Source organism: Theobroma cacao, chromosome 1 (genome assembly GCF_053813885.1).
Source record: "Theobroma cacao isolate CCN51 chromosome 1, ASM5381388v1, whole genome shotgun sequence".
Classification (NCBI taxonomy): Eukaryota; Viridiplantae; Streptophyta; class Magnoliopsida; order Malvales; family Malvaceae; genus Theobroma; species Theobroma cacao.
In genome coordinates this window covers 35696998-35715413 of record NC_142639.1, presented here as the reverse complement: position 1 = coordinate 35715413, position 18416 = coordinate 35696998, and the positions used below count along the sequence as shown (strand labels likewise).

General features: G+C 35.8%; 3 protein-coding genes across 5 annotated transcripts; all 3 read right to left on the bottom strand.

The window, feature by feature from the left end:
* Positions 1-1051: 1051 nt before the first annotated feature.
* Positions 1052-4405, bottom strand: LOC18613434 (histidine-containing phosphotransfer protein 5-like). 3 transcript variants are annotated; one of them, XM_007050658.3, is made up of 6 exons: positions 4197-4405; positions 3698-3828; positions 3433-3504; positions 3137-3208; positions 1573-1645; positions 1052-1374 (listed from the first exon to the last, which is right to left on the bottom strand). In XM_007050658.3, the coding sequence occupies exons 1-6, from the start codon at positions 4257-4259 to the stop codon at positions 1333-1335; spliced, it is 453 nt and encodes a 150-aa protein (XP_007050720.1). In that variant the 5' UTR covers positions 4260-4405; the 3' UTR covers positions 1052-1332. The 3 variants fall into 3 exon arrangements, with proteins under 3 accessions (XP_007050720.1, XP_088659011.1, XP_088659012.1); XM_088802885.1 differs by lacking the exon at positions 1573-1645 and having other exon boundaries at positions 1138-1374; positions 4197-4394; XM_088802886.1 differs by lacking the exons at positions 1052-1374; positions 1573-1645 and having other exon boundaries at positions 3057-3208; positions 4197-4394.
* Positions 4406-6535: 2130 nt separating this feature from the next.
* Positions 6536-13964, bottom strand: ATG18G (autophagy 18 G-like protein). The gene is made up of 9 exons (XM_088804838.1): positions 13259-13964; positions 11669-12133; positions 10850-11287; positions 9958-10203; positions 9020-9856; positions 8782-8939; positions 7864-7997; positions 7193-7768; positions 6536-7074 (listed from the first exon to the last, which is right to left on the bottom strand). The coding sequence occupies exons 1-9, from the start codon at positions 13430-13432 to the stop codon at positions 7070-7072; spliced, it is 3033 nt and encodes a 1010-aa protein (XP_088660964.1). The 5' UTR covers positions 13433-13964; the 3' UTR covers positions 6536-7069.
* A 1156-nt stretch (positions 13965-15120) lies between these two features.
* On the bottom strand, positions 15121-18416 carry LOC18613432 (Protein kinase family protein). The gene is made up of 8 exons (XM_007050656.3): positions 18259-18416; positions 17310-17805; positions 16911-17162; positions 16657-16811; positions 16346-16425; positions 16115-16250; positions 15821-15970; positions 15121-15716 (listed from the first exon to the last, which is right to left on the bottom strand). The coding sequence occupies exons 2-8, from the start codon at positions 17671-17673 to the stop codon at positions 15588-15590; spliced, it is 1266 nt and encodes a 421-aa protein (XP_007050718.1). The 5' UTR covers positions 17674-17805; positions 18259-18416; the 3' UTR covers positions 15121-15587.

Here is an 18416-nt window from a genome sequence, read left to right as displayed (position 1 = left end):
CTGCAAAATTCAAGTCAGCATTAGCCTGAACTCTGATTTTCCACGTGATATTTCGTCTCCGAGGCTACCCAGCTCGAACCAGATGACTGGCTTAGATGAGTATGAGATTAAGTTCTTAGTTTAACCATAAAACAGCTTTACTGACTATTAGACTTTCGATCAGCTTTCAATGCGTAATCCTTTCAAAATGAATCACACCTCCTTCACCCACTGTTTGAATCTTCTTTGGCCACCAAAGATACAGCCATCCATCTCTCAACAAACCTGGGTTTGGTCCAGCAATTTTCATCCCCTATCTATCTTTGGTGTTTTTTCCCTTTATTTGCTGGAATAGATTCCTAGTGGAGGTTATGTTTCAAAGTCTGACTCTCTTTTCTCTTCTGACTTACAAACTGAAGGTGAAAAAACGAAAGCTGCAGTCAGCTGCCAAGGGAATGCACTAATAGGAAGAACCAATGAAGAAAACTAAACTCCAACGAAAAAGGTAAATAAATTATTAACAAGAGAAGGGAAGATAATCAGGGCATCAGGCTATGGCTTTCAATAATTTATGCTCATATAGTTCAGCAGGCAATGGCAAGCTGAACTAAGTAATGACAATCCCATAACAAGAAATGTCAAGAGATTGATCAATGGAGGAACATCGCCATTTGACTGTTACTTGCGACCATTCTTGGTAAGTAGTGAGTTATATGCTTCAACTGCTTGTACTGCCTCTGGAATCTGGATCACATTTTCTTAAGAAATTATCAGACCACACTCCGATTACCTAAGCCTACCAAGGACATAAGAACACAGTCAATTGCCATCACTGATGGCAGCATCTGCATCCATTTCCCAAGAGTTGAGTTAAGAATTAGCAGCGTTCACCATGACTAGCATACGGATGATAACAAGTTCACCAACTTTCATTCTAAGGGTGCCCTACATGCAAAATTTTTGGTTCTACTACCCTTATTCTACACTAACCCTAAACATCAGCCATCTGCAGTCATCCATACTTAGTTTAGTAAAGCAAAGATGTGCTTCAATAATAAAAATAAACAAATACTAAATAGAAAACACCCTTCAGTGTTTGATCAGATTAACATGAAAATTCTCAACATTAAACAACAAAGAAAAGTACCATGTATATGCTTACGCGGCAGAAAGCTAAAATCTTTTATTCACAGCATCACCCTGCCACATACAGGCTTTAGACACAAATCTAAGCAAAATCCTTCAATACTTTAGCATAGTTACAATTTAAAACTACAAAACCTCATAAGAAAAAAGTATCTGCAACATCAACTGTTCACTATCCCTTTGTTCTACCAGAGGATGACATGGATGTTATTTAATTGATCCACCTGCTGCAAGAAGCTGTTGCTCCAGCTGAAAGACCCAAAAGGAACAATCAAGTTAAAACTACCGTTGAAGGTAGAAACTGATAAATTCAACTTGAACAACTAAGCACACATGGAATTTTTCCCAGTGGAATACAAGCATTAACAAAATGAAAATCTCCTCTTAGATGATCAAAGCCATGCAGCAAGAAAGTAGTTTCTATTAGCCTCAGTTTCTTACACTTACCCTAAATAAAGTTTGAAGCTTGTTCTTCAGCAGGGAGTATTCATGAGTAACCTGTTGCAGGCATCTCAAACACCTGTCCCAACATTATGAAGTAAATCAGATTCTTTTACAACCCCTCACTCCCTTCATTGTAAGAGAGTGGGAAGAAAAGATGTATAAAAGGTATCATCTTTCTTTCATATTAGAAGTGGCATAAGGTGTGACAACTAGCAAATTAGTGTGTTTAATTAATTGAAGTTCCAGAAAACTTGTTGAATTTAATTTTAATCCATCAGACAATTGTGAACAACTTGTCAAATGCATGCACACTCACTTGCAGAGTTTCCTCGACCAAAATCTCTCTAGACCAACAATTTAAAATGACTAAATTATGATTTAGCCAAATGTCATGATTAATGGAAGTGAAGCACTTGGTTAAGCAAAAGGAAATGCTCTTTGCACTTGACAACAGTGCATGGAATGACTTCACTGGCTCTCATCCTAGCATTGGGAGCTTAAGCTTTTCATGAAGATGGAGCCCCTTCTCAAGGAACAAATTACAATTCTTGCTCACACCCATGCTTTTTTTATCTTCCTAAGTGCCCAGGTTATGATTGCATGTACAGACCAATGAAGATAATGCCTCCTGACCAAACTACTATCTAATCCATCCATTTAATTGATAAGTTGATGTACATAAATAGTATTAACATAAGCATAAGTAGCTTTAGGTGCCTAAATATTAGTTTTTCATTCTATTTTCTGGATCTGAGTTGAAGAGAGCAGTGACTCAATCACTCCAACGAATGAAGCTCTCTCATGGTTGAATCAAATGAAATTTATCATACTCCTCTTCTTGTTATCATTCCTAATAAAAGTTTATCATTGCGTTAGATAAAGTGGACCTTTCATGGATAAATTCATTGAATCCCACTACAACTAGTGGTTATTCTCCTCATGGAGTCTAAAGAAATATCCATTTTCATGTGTATTGCTCTTTGAAGCTTTCATACTGCACATAAAGATGTGACTGTGTCTCTCTTAAAAAGACCAATATGATGCTATATTAACCTTTTGCTCTTAGAAGCCTTCTACCCATGCATAATAGTTACAGCATGTGGTTCTCAAAAAAACTGATCAAGAGATGTTATCTTCAACATATACAGACAAACATCTTATTAACATGAGCAGGATGTGCAAAAGTGGCTAAAAACAGTACTCTAAGCAAGATTATTAACCCTTAATTCTAGACTGAAGAATCCAAAGACTGCTTGAGCTAAAGGGAAGAGAAAAGCTCTCTAGAATTATAGGGTTAACCAACTAATTTACATAGAGCCAACAAATTTTTTAACAAAAATTTTCAATTCTTTAGTATAATCGTATTGCCCTCAGATTTTTTTTTTCTGAAGTTTTCTACTCTTTTAGTATAACCACAGCAGCACACATGCGACAATAACATATGAATATGTTATTAGGGCCTTTTATTTGAGAAATTTCAATTTCAATTTCAGAGGGTGGCCAATTGAGTTAATTGAGCATTACATGAGATTATAAAAAAATGATATAAAATGGAAGCAGAACTCACCCTTCACGGTTTTGGGCTTCGCAAAAACTTCGAAAGCTAATGCATACATTTTTAACTCTCACTGCACCTATGCTGTTACCATGGAAACAGAAACACTCATAAGAAACTTACAAGCTAATGAGCATATACGAAATCTCTACAAGATGCATAGAAAAAACAATAGATTGATCTTTAAGGGCATCATTATTGATGCTCTACAATGATAAATTTAGTTCATTGGAATACTGGAGATTGAATATACCAATTAAATGATAGTAAGTCAGTTAGAAAAATCAAAGGGAACTGTCTATGAATACCTGGAACTACTACCCTTTAGCTGATGGACGCTAGCATCTACTTGCTTAAAATCCACACCTTGTTGTTGCTCTCTGAAGAAATAGGGAAACAAAACCCCAGGTACTAACTATCAGTTTATTTAACAGACGAAGCTATTTCGTTCTTCAAAAGCCCAAAAAGAAGATTAAAAGCATCTTGAAAAGAAAAAAACAGACTTTGCATGGGAAATCAAAGATTGTGAGAAAGGAACAAGAGAAAGTAACACAAAGACAGTAAATCACTTACAAAGCTCTGGCCATATTGTTAATAAGCTTCTCACAATCTTCAAAGAAAAGAGAGGCAACCTCAACCACAAAATCGGGGCTGTTTTCATCTTGCAGTTTTTGGAGCTGAGTAAACTGATCATCCACAAATCCCTGCTCAAAACCAATAACAACCCATCATTGGGAAACCTCCAAATACCCCAAAAAGAAAACGGAAAAATAAAAGATTCAGTTAATAAAATGAAAGAACAAAAATATCTCATAGTTTTCCTTTTCCCATGTCAACAGATTTATTCTCCCGGGGAAAACAAATCTGACAAGAACTCAATAGATATGGGTATTATAACAAAAGCTTCTTCTTTTTTTTCCAAATGGAAAAAGATTATTTCCTAGAAATATTTTCGATAGAAGAATCAAAGGCTTAAAAGAAACAAACCCATGGGGGAGATTTGATTCAAAATATCAAATCTTTTGTAAAATCTAACCAATAAAGCAAAAAACATAAAAGAAAAGATATAGACCTCATGATGCAGAGATGCAGAATAGTCAATAAACTGTCTCTGCAACTGACTGACAATATCCATGGTGACCTCCCCTGTTTTCGTCTCTGTTTTTTTTTTTTAAAAAAAAAAAAAAGCAGTTTAATCACTTAAAAGCAGACACTTTGAAAACAAAAAACACGCGAGATGGAGGCTCTGTCTGGCTTAAAAACCGAAACAGAAACCGTAGGACTTTATTTTTTTGAGAAGATTAATGTTTGTTAAGGAAAGTCAGTATGAATTGACTTGCCAAAAACAGTATTGTCAAGTAATTCAATCCTTGACCATTTTTACGATGGTGTATTATTTTTCTTTCAAGAAAAATTCACGGCCCATTTTGTTTCATTTGATGGCTTTGTCTCGTAACTGACACAACATTTAAGTAGCGTAGGTACTGAAAAGGAAGGTTCCATTTAACTTTAGTTATGTTACGTTCCATGGAATTGACCCAAAACCCTACAGACAGATGGTAGGGTATTATCAGTAAGTGGTACGGAGCGAGATGAGAGCAGGCAGTTTGTATGGGCAATGGGCTTAGCTACCAAAGCAAAAACAGAGTCCTTGTCTTGGGCTTGCAAATGATTGGGAAGAGCCAATTAGAAGCAGTGTAAGTTGAGGGAGTAAGATAGGATAATTTAAGACACCCACTAAGTTTTATGGTCACCAAATTTATCAAATCCAAACATGAATATCTCTTTGTGGTTGTAATCCATGCCCCATCTGTCACTCTCTTCTTTCTTTCTTTTTCTTAAACACTAAAACATTTTTTATAGTACTAGGAGACTTTAGTTATCCCAATCTTGATTATATCTGGTTATCATAAACTGAAAACGTCAAGGAATAAGGAAAGTGCTTATCTCCCTTGGACAACTCTTCAATCATTAAATTAAAAATCCACATAAATTGCTTTATATATGAAAAGCCAATAATAATAATAACTCATATCCAAATCACATACAAGCAATTTTTATCTTCCATGCAATAAAGTGAAAATTAATTTTCTTAAGTTGAAAATATGAGCTCGTGATTTATAAACTTATTTAAACTTTATTTTCAGAGTTTAAGGAGAGTTTAAAGGTTACATGAGATTGGGTTTAAGTTTTGTCTCATGACACAACGTGTTTATATTTTATTTATCTTTAAATAACAATTATATATAATACAAATATTTCTACAATATACAATGAATTATTTATAAATAAAGATAAATTGAAAGACAATTATATATAAAATACAATTAATATTTTTAATTATATATAATTAAAATTGTATAATGTTAATTTATAAATTATTCAATACTATTGAAATTTTAAAAAATATTATTTTAATGAAAATTATTCGATAAAATTAAAATTCTTATTTACAAATTGAATAAATTTTATTGAATATTTATAATCAAAAATATTTTTAATGGCAATCATTTGATGTAATTAAAAAATATGATATATTTACAATCTAAATAAATTTTATTGATTAAAACAATAATTTAAAAACATAACCATTTCCATCCATCAAAATCTTTTTGAACATCTATACATTTATATATGTTACAATAATAAAGTTTGGGACACTTTAATTGTATACAGTAAAATCTCTATAAATTAATATTCGATAAGTTAATAATTTTAATTAAATAAAATTTTTAATTGACCTTAACTTGAGACTAACGTGATAAATTAATAATTTATTAAACTTTTAAAATAATATATTTTAAAAAAACACACATATAGGTCTTACTTGATATATAAATTAATAATCTACTTATACATCAAAATTATAAATATACGTAATTCAATTAAGAGATTTTTGTAAAATATGACTTCAATTTACTTATTTCTTCTTAAAATTAATGTTTCCTTGAATCTCATCTTTAACTTTTCTTAATAAAATAAGAAACTCTAATATAATATTATCGTACTGTAAGAAAAAATTATACAATGTGATTTTTGTTTTGAGTTGCATCTTTGCACGAAACAAACTCTAATACAAAATTATCATTTTCAATTTCATATTCTGTCATTTTTTATGACGTTCTCGATAATTTACCTATGATGAATAATGATAATTCGTAATTTAATAATTAAATAATATTCATATAATCACAATACATAATACATGCATTCAATTCAATATTTTTAAAAAATAAAAACAGTTTGATAAATTAATTTTTTTTATTAATTAATAAATTTTTATGATTTCAAAAGTACTAATTTATAAAAATTTTATTGGTATTGTATTTGTCATTGTAAATTTTTCTTTTTCTTTTTGAGCATATGTCACGTGACTACTTGCACATACTTCCTAAACAGCAACCGCAAGCATGTACAACCCCACGTGTTTATTTGTAATAGCATAGCCAGTCCCAGAGTACAAAGGAAAAGTGAAGAGTTTATGAAAACAAAGTGAATTTCATCTTTTCCTCCTTTCATTTGTGTTTTTTTGTTCCCCTCACCAGAAAAACAATATTGTTATACAGCTTGAGATAGACCTTTTTCACACAATTTCTGTACACACAGACAACCTCCATATCATCAAGACAAAGGAAGTTGAACCCAAATCCAGTAGCACAGAGTTTTGATTTGAGTTTAACCCTTGTCCTAAAGCCACTACTCTCCATGACTTTTCACGAATTTCCATCCACAAAATGTACAAAAGAGAGGGGGGAAAGATGATGCATGCTCTTTGCAACACTTGAGCATGAATCTCCAACCATACAACACCACCAGCACCCCCTCTTATTTACAATGTGCAATGCATTTTGATGATCAAAACATAACATTGCTAAACCATCTCCGTGACTTTGAACCAACCTTTCTACAGCAGTTGGAACAAATACCGTGAGTGATAAATCCGGCTCAACCTGCCAAAAAAAATCCAACCATGTAAATTAAGGTTTAGAAAGGTAGAAAACTGACATATTAGCTAGGAAAAGCTGGCCAAGCCTAGTTTACGCTACAGCTATAGCTTCAAGTTTCTACCTTCTTCAGAGAAGTCAAATACACCACCAAGCATTTCATCATTTTCACCATCTTCTTCTAGTTTTCCGTTCTCACAGTTGTTGCTGCCGCTGTCAACATCATTATTTACATCTTTAGTCAACTCGCCGCATTCATTGCGCTGTAAGACTTCGTATTGCTCTTCCTGAAAATGCCCAAAATCAACCAGATTCTGTTCTGTAGAAATTGACGATCCATCCATGAGAATGTTTGTAGGTGCATCATAATGGTCTACATGCAACATTGAGGCATCACCAATCCCACCAGCATTGAAAGATGGTTTTCCTTCAGCCAAACTTCTTAATGGAGGCAACTTACTCTCCAAAGAGGAAAAACTGTTTGTGATGGAGTTGCCAGTATCAGAATATATATTTTCTGAATGCTGAAATGGAGAAGATATGATGGTCAAAGAGTCCTGATTCGGCAGCAGTGGTTCAATGATGCCATTCCCACTTTTTCCTCGGCAAATTTCATTCAGAGCCTGGTACGTGGTTGTGTAAGACTTCTCACAGTTAATTTGATCCAAATCAAGTAAATTCTCCATTCTCCTAGATGAACCTGACAAGAATTTCAATCATAAAATTATGCAATTTGATAGAAAGCCATTTTAATAACATAACAAAAATTGATTTCAAGTAGTCACATCAATTTACCTCCTTCAGAACTTTCAGTGGAGCTAAGTGATGCTGGCTTTGAATGACAAATGATAGTCTCTTGTGAGACTTTATATTCACCTTGATAAGGATCTGGAGACAAGGACTGAGGATGTTTGCCCACGGCAAAACATCTATGTGGAACAACAAAGTGGGTAGTAAGAAGATTTAAACAAAACCATAGTAAACAAACATGAAGATAAACAAACATTTGTGTTGCATGAACTTTCACTTCATTTTAACATATATGCATCTGAAACTTGTTGGACCCTTTGAATTCCTACAAGTATTTTACCACAATTTTTTTATGAAAGTCCGATACATAACCATGTCCAACATTTTGTACAAGAAAAAATCCAATGATTTTAGCATATTTTGTATTCACCCTACAAACCACCTTCTTTCAAACTCAGCCAAACACACTCTTTCTTTCCCTCCTGAGTAGCTTATGCAAGTACATGATAGTTGAGGGAGAAGGTCATATCATCTTATATCTTCTGTTTCACAGTACAAATGGTGAGATTCAAGACCATAAAATCATTGGGGAGCTTTGCTGTATGTTTAGAGACGAGACACAGACACACTCTATGTTAAGTAAGAGGGATCCTTAGGGAGTTCCTCAGGCTATACTAAATACAACAACAGCAATGACAAGGACAAGAATAATGAGACCTAAACGCTTTCTTCGTTCAAACTAAGCCTCATATGTACTATGAGAATTCTCAGACAAATTTAGCACATCAACCCATTCCTGTGGCATTTTACATGAATCATCAACCAAAATAAAACATTTCATTTTTACTAGGTCTGAATCATTAATAACCAAAAACTTCAAGCAAAAGAGATTTCAACATCAAATGTGGAAGCTCAAAATATTGGTAGAAAGAGCTGCAAAAGGTATGATGAAATGGTGATCACCTGTCATTCCACCCTGATTTGATACTATGGAAATGGTCATACACAGGTAACAATTCCTTGCGTTTGATTTCAACTTCATGAACTGAGACCTTTTCAATTTCAAACTCACCACCTTTACAAATATCAGCTCTTGGAGAATCCATCATGTAGAAAGAAATCTATAACAATAAGAAAAATAAATCTCAACTGAGCTATACCACAAAATTACAAGTAACAGAACTTTAAACAAATGAACTACCTTAGACTTTTGCCATATTGGTAACCTCCAGGAGTTTACTTGCACCTCTGCATTAGAGAGGTACCAGCGGAAGCTCTCACGTGGCTTCATAGAAAAAGGTTTTGAAGTCTTTTCTCCACTCACACTATCATTAATTTCCAGAGAATCAATTCTGTTTTCCTCACAACATGATTTACTTTGAATAACTTCAGCAACATCTTGTCTCTCAAGAGTAGTCTGAGAAATACATTCCTCTCTTTCTGGCCAATCTGACCTCCTACATACATCCCACCACTGAACGGGTTCAACCTTCACCCTCAAGTCATCCTCTTGTATGTGTGTATATGAAGCTGTCTCAGTTCTTGAATTTTTAGCACCTGAATCTGCCCCAATTGATGGCAGAAGCTCATGTTGAACTACATGACCAGATGGAGTATAAACTAGAAGATGTTCCAAGCAATTAGTTCTTGGGTTAATGTGCTGAGGACTGTGTGATATAGAATTATGAAAAACAGCAGCAACAGCACCAGATGGCACAAAAACCTTCCCTGTTGCAGTAGCAGCAGCATTGTTTACTGTATTAAGCCATCCAAAACTACTGTATTTTATCCTGCTGACAACAGAAAGGGTAACAGGTAGTGGAGGTGGGAAAGGTTGCTGGTTAATGGCACAAGACGCCATAGACCACCATGGCAGGGATAAAACTGGAAATAGGGAGGGCTCTTCACCCTGAGAACTAAGTGTTTGAAATCCTGCATCACCTCCAAAAGGGGATAAGACAAAAATATGGCAAGTCCCCTTGGATGAAACAATCGCAACCCACTGACTATAGTGACTAAAGCAAATATCTTGAATCATCTGTCAAATTAAGACACAGAAAAATACAATAATATGAATATGCGATCTACAAGAAGAACATCAAAAGTTAAGAAATATCTGGAAACTAAAAATATACTAACAGCTGATGTTATTCCACGATGTAGCTTGTAAAGATGCACATGAGAAGATCTCCACTCGTAACTTTGAACACCTGATCCGGAGCGCACACATGATGGCATAATCCTGAAGACGTTTATGTTATTTCCATATACTGATGCAGTAACCAGAAGGGTCCCACTGGAGTCAAAACTTAGTGCAGATATTGGGCTTGTATGGGCTTTAAATTGTGATATAACATCTCGAGAAACAAAATCCTTTACAACAACCTACAAAATCAACCATTTAAACCCTAATAAGTGTTAGTAATCAGGATATTTCAAATCTCATCTGTCATGCAAAATTCTCTCTTACTAGCACATTGACAAAGCATAGACATCTAATGCATCCACTCAAAGCTATCTATGATAGCATCACATTCATGTCATTCTTCCCCTTCCATCTTTGCAACTTTCATATACAAAATGAAACATCAAGGCTCAATTTGTTCCATTTGGAAATAAGATTGGAAAAACATAATCAGGTCATTCTATTTGTGCAGACTCCATACCTTTATTAAATGTAATTATGTTTAATTCAATTAAATTTTACTTGTTCAGAGACATCATAATACTTTTTTAAGAGTTAGAGAGAAATTAAATTATGTTTGTCTGCTCGCCTTCTTCTAACTTGAAGCATCATAAAATCATAGAGGAATCCAATTGGAATATTTAAATGAATTTTGAAATTGTTGGAAAGTACATCTGCATATTATTTTGCAGCAAGCATCAGTAATCCATAACATCATCCAGAAACAACACATATAACCTCATTTTTGAAAAAATATACTTTTATCTAAAATATAGATCCAAAAAAAAAGGAGATTTTCTAATAAACTAATAAGACATGTATGCCACAGTAAAGCATAAAACTAACCATTCCTGCATTGTCCATGTCTGTTCCTGCCAGCCTTCCAACTTTCCAAACTGAATTTTGAGAGACGGGAGAATTAGACCCATCAGGAAGTAGCTCTTGACAGCACTTGGATAAAGTCCTGTACCCCATATCCCCCAAGTTGATTAGCCCAGTTGCCAAATGCTTACTAGATTCCATTGCATAACGAGCAACCAAACTAGTGCCACCTGGTGATGTTGATGGACTGATGCCTGGAGAAGGGGTAAGGTTTTGTGGGCTTAGGCGGCCAGTCTTAGACAACAGTGGATTATTGGAAGCATAAGCTAACCACCTTGGACCCACAGCCATTGGACCATAGCCGACATTGACCCCAATAGCAACTTGTCCTGCCAACTGGGGAACAGGATAGGTGAGGACACTAAACTTATTCTCGAGAGTGAGGCTATCAAAGCAATATATCTGCAATTAAACAAAAAGAAGAGTTAATTATGAGATTTCCAGCACCATAAATAAACTAAGACAAAGGGTTTGCACCATCTTCATGCAATTGCATTGCCTTTCATTAATACCTATAACGATGGTGGATCAACATACTGCCTTTGGAGTGATAGTATACTTGCAGCTCTAGTTACAACAATGAAAGAAACTAAGACCACTTACTGACTGAGATCATTTACAACCAAAAACTACAACAAAACTTCAATCAGAAAGAGGTATAAATGAGAAGAAAAAAACCTACGCTTAATTCTGAGCACTTTAATCTGCATTTCAAAACCCCCAACACGCAAAATGACTGTTCATATTCACACCAATGTACCATTTATATCAGCCAGCACTTACCTGTGTTGCAAGACCTACAGCTACAATCCGGGAACTGCATCTAATCATGCACACAGATGATCGAAATCTCAGAACATGTACATAACAGTGAGACCGTAGAGAGTAAAATCGAACTGCTGTAGGTGAGTTGACGGAGTTTCCCGACTGTGACTCCATACGGCAATCTTGAGCCACACCAGCCAAATGGCCAGCACTCCGACCCAAGCTTGAACTATTGGTGTCATCACCAGCAACAACCAAAAGCATAGGATGTGACGCTCTGAATCCTTCTTGACCATCTGAACTCAGAGGGCATGGCTGCATCTGTAAGAATGAAACTGGACCATCACGCTTTGAGACCAGTTCACTATAATTAGAGGCATCCTCCACATCAAGGACTTGGAATCCATTCTGGTAACCAAGTAAGAGAACATGCTTCAAGTGAGATGGACCAAGTTCCAACGTGTCAAAGCCAGCCCATGTTACCTGTTCACGGAACAAATAATGGAAACACATCTAAGCAAACTTGGAATTGAAAATAGGAACAAATGCATCAAGCAAGCATTCAGAAACACCCAAAAAAGTCTAACAGAATTACGACATTGAATTAGAATTTACCCAATTTATTAGGGCAGGGGGAACATATCAAAGAAACATTGTGTAAATATTATTTATCATCGATTTAAAGCTAAGCCTAATAAGCACCATTCTGTGAAGAAACCTATCACATTCCATGAGGTGTATTGTTAACAAAATTGCTGAAGGAATATTAAAGCTTCTTAAAGCACAACAGTCCAGATATGAGACATTGTGAAAGGAAAATTCATGTGTGAGTTCTACTAATACCAATTCTCCAGGTGTCACGTATCATCTTGACAATGTACATTAATTTATTGGACAAGAAGGGGTGTGTAGGTGTCTTAACTTTAAGATCTTCCAAACTAACACCCCATGAATCACGTAGAGCAAGAGCAACATCAATATTATTTTGGGTGAAAAATAGTAAGGTTTCAGTTGACAAATATAGCAGAGTAGATTTATTAGCCTACTTTAAGAAGTCATGGCATAAATAAAAAGATAAGTATACATGCTGATTTTTTTGAAAAAAAAAAATTGGAACAATCAAAATTTAGGCCTTTAGCTTGACTCCAAATCCGAATTTCCAATATTAGCATAGCCTACTAGTCCTCAGCAACATATCCTTACCAATCCTTCTCTCACTACTTCATAATATAAAATTAGGGGCAAGATTTTTAGTCCAAAAAAATTCGTATCTCTTCTTTAGTCCTTGTTTTCATAGACTTATAATATCAGTAATGACAATTAATTAAGCTAACCTAGCTGCGTTTACGCACTCTAAAAATCAGGGTTACTTAATTGATGAAAACAAGATATACTGAGTGCAACGAAGTTCTCAATCACCATTAGCTATATATTTACACTGGATTACTCTACTAGAATAACCTAAAAGTTCTCAAGTACCAAGGCAAATAAGAATTAAAAAAAAGGGAACAAAGAGATAGTGGTATAAATTTTCAAAAAAAAAAAAAAAACAGAGACAGTAGTATAAACAATTGAGTTTCAAATGTAAAGCGAAAAAATGAGGTAAACCTGATCTTTATGATCTTCAGAAGAATTGGAAATGGAAGCAGCAACGGAAGCACCAGCGGAGCGAACCGTGGAAGCGACGTTACTAGCATTCGTGGAAACAGTCTTTAGACAAGACGATATTATCCTCAACGAATTTGGCAACAAGCCATTGTTCCTTCCTTTTCCTTTCCTCATTCTCCAACTCCAACTATAACAACACTCCTAGTTGTTCTACTATTCTCAACCGCCACCACCACCGTCTCTTCTCCTCCTCCACCTCCTCCTCCTCCGCTACTTCCACCACCTCCTACCTCCGCCTTCACCACCACCACTACCACCTCCTCCTCCTCCTCCTCCTCGTCCGCCAAGGAGCATCTCCGATCGCCGACGATCGGATATAACATTCGATTCTCCGATCGCTACTCTAAAAACTCACAACAAACCAAATATAAAAATTTCCACTTTAGCCCGCGATTATTTTGTTGTTCTATAGCTTGCTTAAGCTTTGACTTAAGGAAAGAACCTCTTTCCTCTCTACTCCATTTATCTAATCTACTTCCTTTAATTTTTTTTTTTTTTCCCCTTTACACTCCTTATTTAATTTATAATTTCAAATTCTCGTTTCATTTTCTCTCGCTTTCTTTCGCTTTCTCTCCCAACTTTCTCTCTCACTACCTGTGTTCTTGCGTTGGTGTTTAGACGACTCCGCCTGTAGTTTGCGATGTAAGCAAAAGGGGCAGTAAAAAGTTAAAAATGCCTGAGATTAAGGAGGAAATTGGAGGTTAATTTTTGTTTTGTACATGCGCAAGGGCTGGACCGCAACACGCAGAAGCCTCAGACAATAAAGAGATTATTTAGCATTATTGTTATTATTACGTATTATTGGAATAAAGCATATTCATAAGAGAAGAAGTTATTTTCTTGAATATAGGTATTACATCAAATTCAATAATTAACTTCACATAATAGTATAAATTATTCAAAAACAGTGGGGGGTTTTGCGCAGTGATGTCAGTTGTCAGGCTGTTTGAGTACTGTGATGGGGTAAGCTTTGTCCTGGCATTGGCACTTGTTGGACTAAGGGCTGGGCTGGGCTCAGCTGGACCATGGAAACTTTAGTTTCGTCCTTATTGTTACTATCTTTGTTTGTTGGATTATTAATATGTTAATACTTTGATATGATTGAGTTAAGTTGGGCCTCGAAATGATTTCATGACATCATTTTCTTCACTCTGCACTGAGCGACTTCATCAGTTGATACCACTGCTTTGTCACTTTGCCATTTGTGTGGGATGGCCTAGGCCAAGCTTGTTACCCCCAAAAGAAACATGAATTAGAAAAAGAATACGTACCCTACATACCATTTTGCATTCATTGTGGATAATAACCTGCCCATTGAATGAATGGAAGCCTTTTTGCTGTTTCATTATTATACTTGCGAAACTAATAAAAAAAAAAAAAAACTATTAGTAGTAAACAACTGATGAATGATGATAAGATGATAAGAACGATAAGGAGGGAGGGTAGGCAGACTATGGTGGATAGGGTCGTTGCGTGCCGCCAGGGTTGGGGCAAAAGTAAACAACCATGATAATTGAATTGGTCTGTCCACCGCAGCCTCCAGCACAGCTTGAAAAGACATGAAAATTTTGGTAATTCTAACATTTCCTTCTTTGTTTTCCCTTACCCATTGAAAAAGACAAGAACCGATTCCACATCAGAGTTATATTAAATAGTTGAACTTAATACATGATTTAAGTAGAAGATATGATCTAATCTAGAAAGGATTTTAGTTAGTTATTTCTTTGTACCAATCCAAGATGATGGAAGAAGCGATTTGTTTGTTGTTTTATGATGATCACGCCCGACCGATGATCAGGAACTGTAGCAGAAGTAACGAATCTATTGATCCAGGATCCTTTAAGGACTTGTCATAACTTAACTTACTTTAAAAGAAAAAGACAAGGGCTCTTTCCCATATTTCTCCTACAAAATTGACTGAACCATGGGATATTCCTTACTTTTGTTCCCAAGGATTCGTTTATGTACATGTCCTCAAAGACACTGGCACTTCTTTTGGCTTTTGTCCCTCGGAGTTTCTTCTCATGCCTATTCTGTTCCTTTTAGGAATTCTTTTTATGTAGGCGAAACAATATCCATCTTCTTCTCCGTCGAACTTATTCCTTTCTCACGTGCCGTTGGTGGAATGAACGGAGCAAAGCCCATAGCCAGCTTCTCACAAACAAAGTTGAAGCCCCATTGATCACAAACCTCGCTCTTCCAAAAGGGCAGATCATAGTAGTTTACACTAGAATTTTATAGCAACCTGTTTGTTCCATTCGAAACCCTCTTAACTCTTGGCTGAGCTTAGATCTTCTGCATTGTGTATCTCTTCATGGAAAGCTTTTCTGAAGAACGGGATCCGACATTTTCTCATGCTCTTTAAGCTGTTGGGATTGCCATTAAGGAGCTGTACAACCTGCATGACATATTCAAAAGTAACTGTTCAAAATGAATCTAAAAGTTATCAAAGCTGCTATATCAAACACATAGATCAAATTGACTTTCAACTTCTTAACATACCTGACTCATTTGAGGGCGCCGAATTGAAGACTGATGTATGCATAAAGAAGCAGCCAAGAGGACAAGGTTCATTTGTCGAGGATTGTAATCTTCCCCAAGAGCAGGGTCAATCAACTCTCTAATGTCATTCTTTTTTAACTGGGGTTTTGCCTAGAAAAGCACAAAATTCCAAATCCTTTGATTATGATCTGCTTACTTTGCTGGCACTTGCCTCAGATGTGTGTGTGCATATACAAGGGAGTCCTTGAGAATGATGTGGTGCTTTAGTAAGTAGAAAACAAAGAAGAAGCGTACCCACAATACAAGGCTCTGCTGAGAGTAATCCAGAGCTCTGCGTCCAGTCACTAGTTCCAGCAACAGCACACCAAAGGCAAAAACATCAGTTTTTTCATCTACTATGCCATGCATTAAGTATTCAGGAGCGAGGTAGCTGCAACAGTAAGCAATAAAGGAATTAATTTAATTATAGAATCTCCAACAGATAATTCCAAATACGGGTAGTATTAGCCTGTTAGATATACGAACCCAAATGTGCCTTCAAACTTGGATACAGTATGGTGAGTCCAGTGCTCTGGTAGCCATTTCGCAAGCCCGAAGTCACAAATCTGAAGAAAAAGTAACTATTAATTGAAGAACACCAACCAAATTTTCTGTAAAAAGAAATAGAAGAAATATACATTTCTTTATCAGCTTTCCTCTATTCCGTCACCAAACTTGTAGCCTTTGTTACTAATGTAAATATTACAATTAGAAACAGAACAGTGAAGCATACTTCAATTATGTATTTAATGGTTAGCCAGAATGTTCACATTTCAGAATATTGGTTTGAAGGGTACCTGAGGCTCAAAGTCCTTTGTAAGCAAGATATTTGCAGCCTTCATATCTCTGTGGATGATTCTCCTCTTACAACCCTCATGGAGATAACTTAAACCTTCAGCAGTGCCTAAAGCAATCTTAAACCTGATACCCCATTTCAGTTTGTCCTTTGAACCTGTAAGAATTGAATCATATGCGATATCTAGAACAAGATTCTGATAACTGTATAAATTAATTGTTCATAATCAAGCATTTCTAGAAATCATGAACTAACCATATAGAAGAGAAGCTAAGCTCCCATTTGGAGACAACTCAAGGACAAGATGCATTCCACCTTCAATTCCGTAGCCAATTAACTTTGCCGTGTTAGGATGGTTCACATGGGCCATAATCCCAAGCTCCGACAAGAAATCGCCTATTATCTCATCGGGTGTGCCTTTTGTTAGCCGTTTAATGGCAACAAGCTGCCCATTTGGCAAACTTCCCTTGTAAACTTCAGCATAACCACCCTTTCCGATAAGATTTTCTGCACAAAAGCCAACCAAATTCAAGAACATCTTATTAAGCCATGCCGTAGAACATCTTATTAAGCCATGCCGTAATCAAATTTCAAGCGGAAGAAAAGATCGATTTCAGTTTACAGTCAAAACTAAGTACTCCAGAAAATACAAACCACTGCTGAAGTTTTTGGTGGCAATATGAAGCTCAGAAAGAGTGAAGACCTTCCTTGGAGACTTAAGATTATATGAATTGCTACTGGCAAGAAAATCCGGTGCGACAGAAACATTTTCTCTCATACTGCTGCTCCTTCCTAGCGAGAGTCTGAACGATCCAAAAGGCTGCAAATTGGCTAATGATTTCTTGGATCTACTTCTAAAGAGCTGTGCAAATCCACGCCATCGAAAACCTTGCTTTGAGTTTTGCTCATTTGCAGAGTCTGTAGTGGGTGCTTTAAAAGAACTCGTTTCAAATTCTTCACTCCTAAAGAAATCCTCAAGAACTCCAACTGGAGAACATGTATCCACCTTCTTCTCCATATCTAAAGATCATGCGGAGAAACCAAAACTAAAAACCATTTTGCAGCATCCCTGAAAAGAGACAGGGGAAAGAACATAGTACTCTGTTTTCTTGTCTCCGACCCTTTAACTTGCAATTTCGTTTTGAATTTTCTGCAAATACAACCAGAGAAGGTTAAGAATCACCAAAAACATAGACTAAAAGAAGCCAAATATTAAATGAACAATGAATAAGCAGTTAAGCACTAACTTGAGTGCAACGATAAAGGACGGATTCTTACAAAAAGTTTGAATTTTTTAAGAAACCAAACAAACTCGGAAAACAGAATAGAACAAATACAAAATAGAAACACGTTTCCCAGACTATATTAAAAAAAAAAAACCCAATGTACTTATGTTGAAAAGGAAGCAACCCAACACAGAGAAACTGATATAGAAGGGAAGCCTAGACAGAGAACAAAGACATGAAAAAAAGTTTAACGAAATAAAAAAATCATGCAAAAGTCTCTGAACTAAACAGCAATAAAGCTAAAACGACAAGAAGATAAGAAACCCCAGAAAAAAAAAGAGAAGAAGAAGAAGAAGAAGCCAAGATGATGAACATACCCTTGAGAAGAAGCTGGAACTCCACAGAAATAGTCAGATAATATTTGACGAGGAGCAAACAACAGAAAAAAACAACGGAGGAATGGGGAACAAAGGGGGTGGGACGGAAAAAGAAGAGGTGCACATAAATTTGCAGTTACTCTAAGCTTTTATGATCA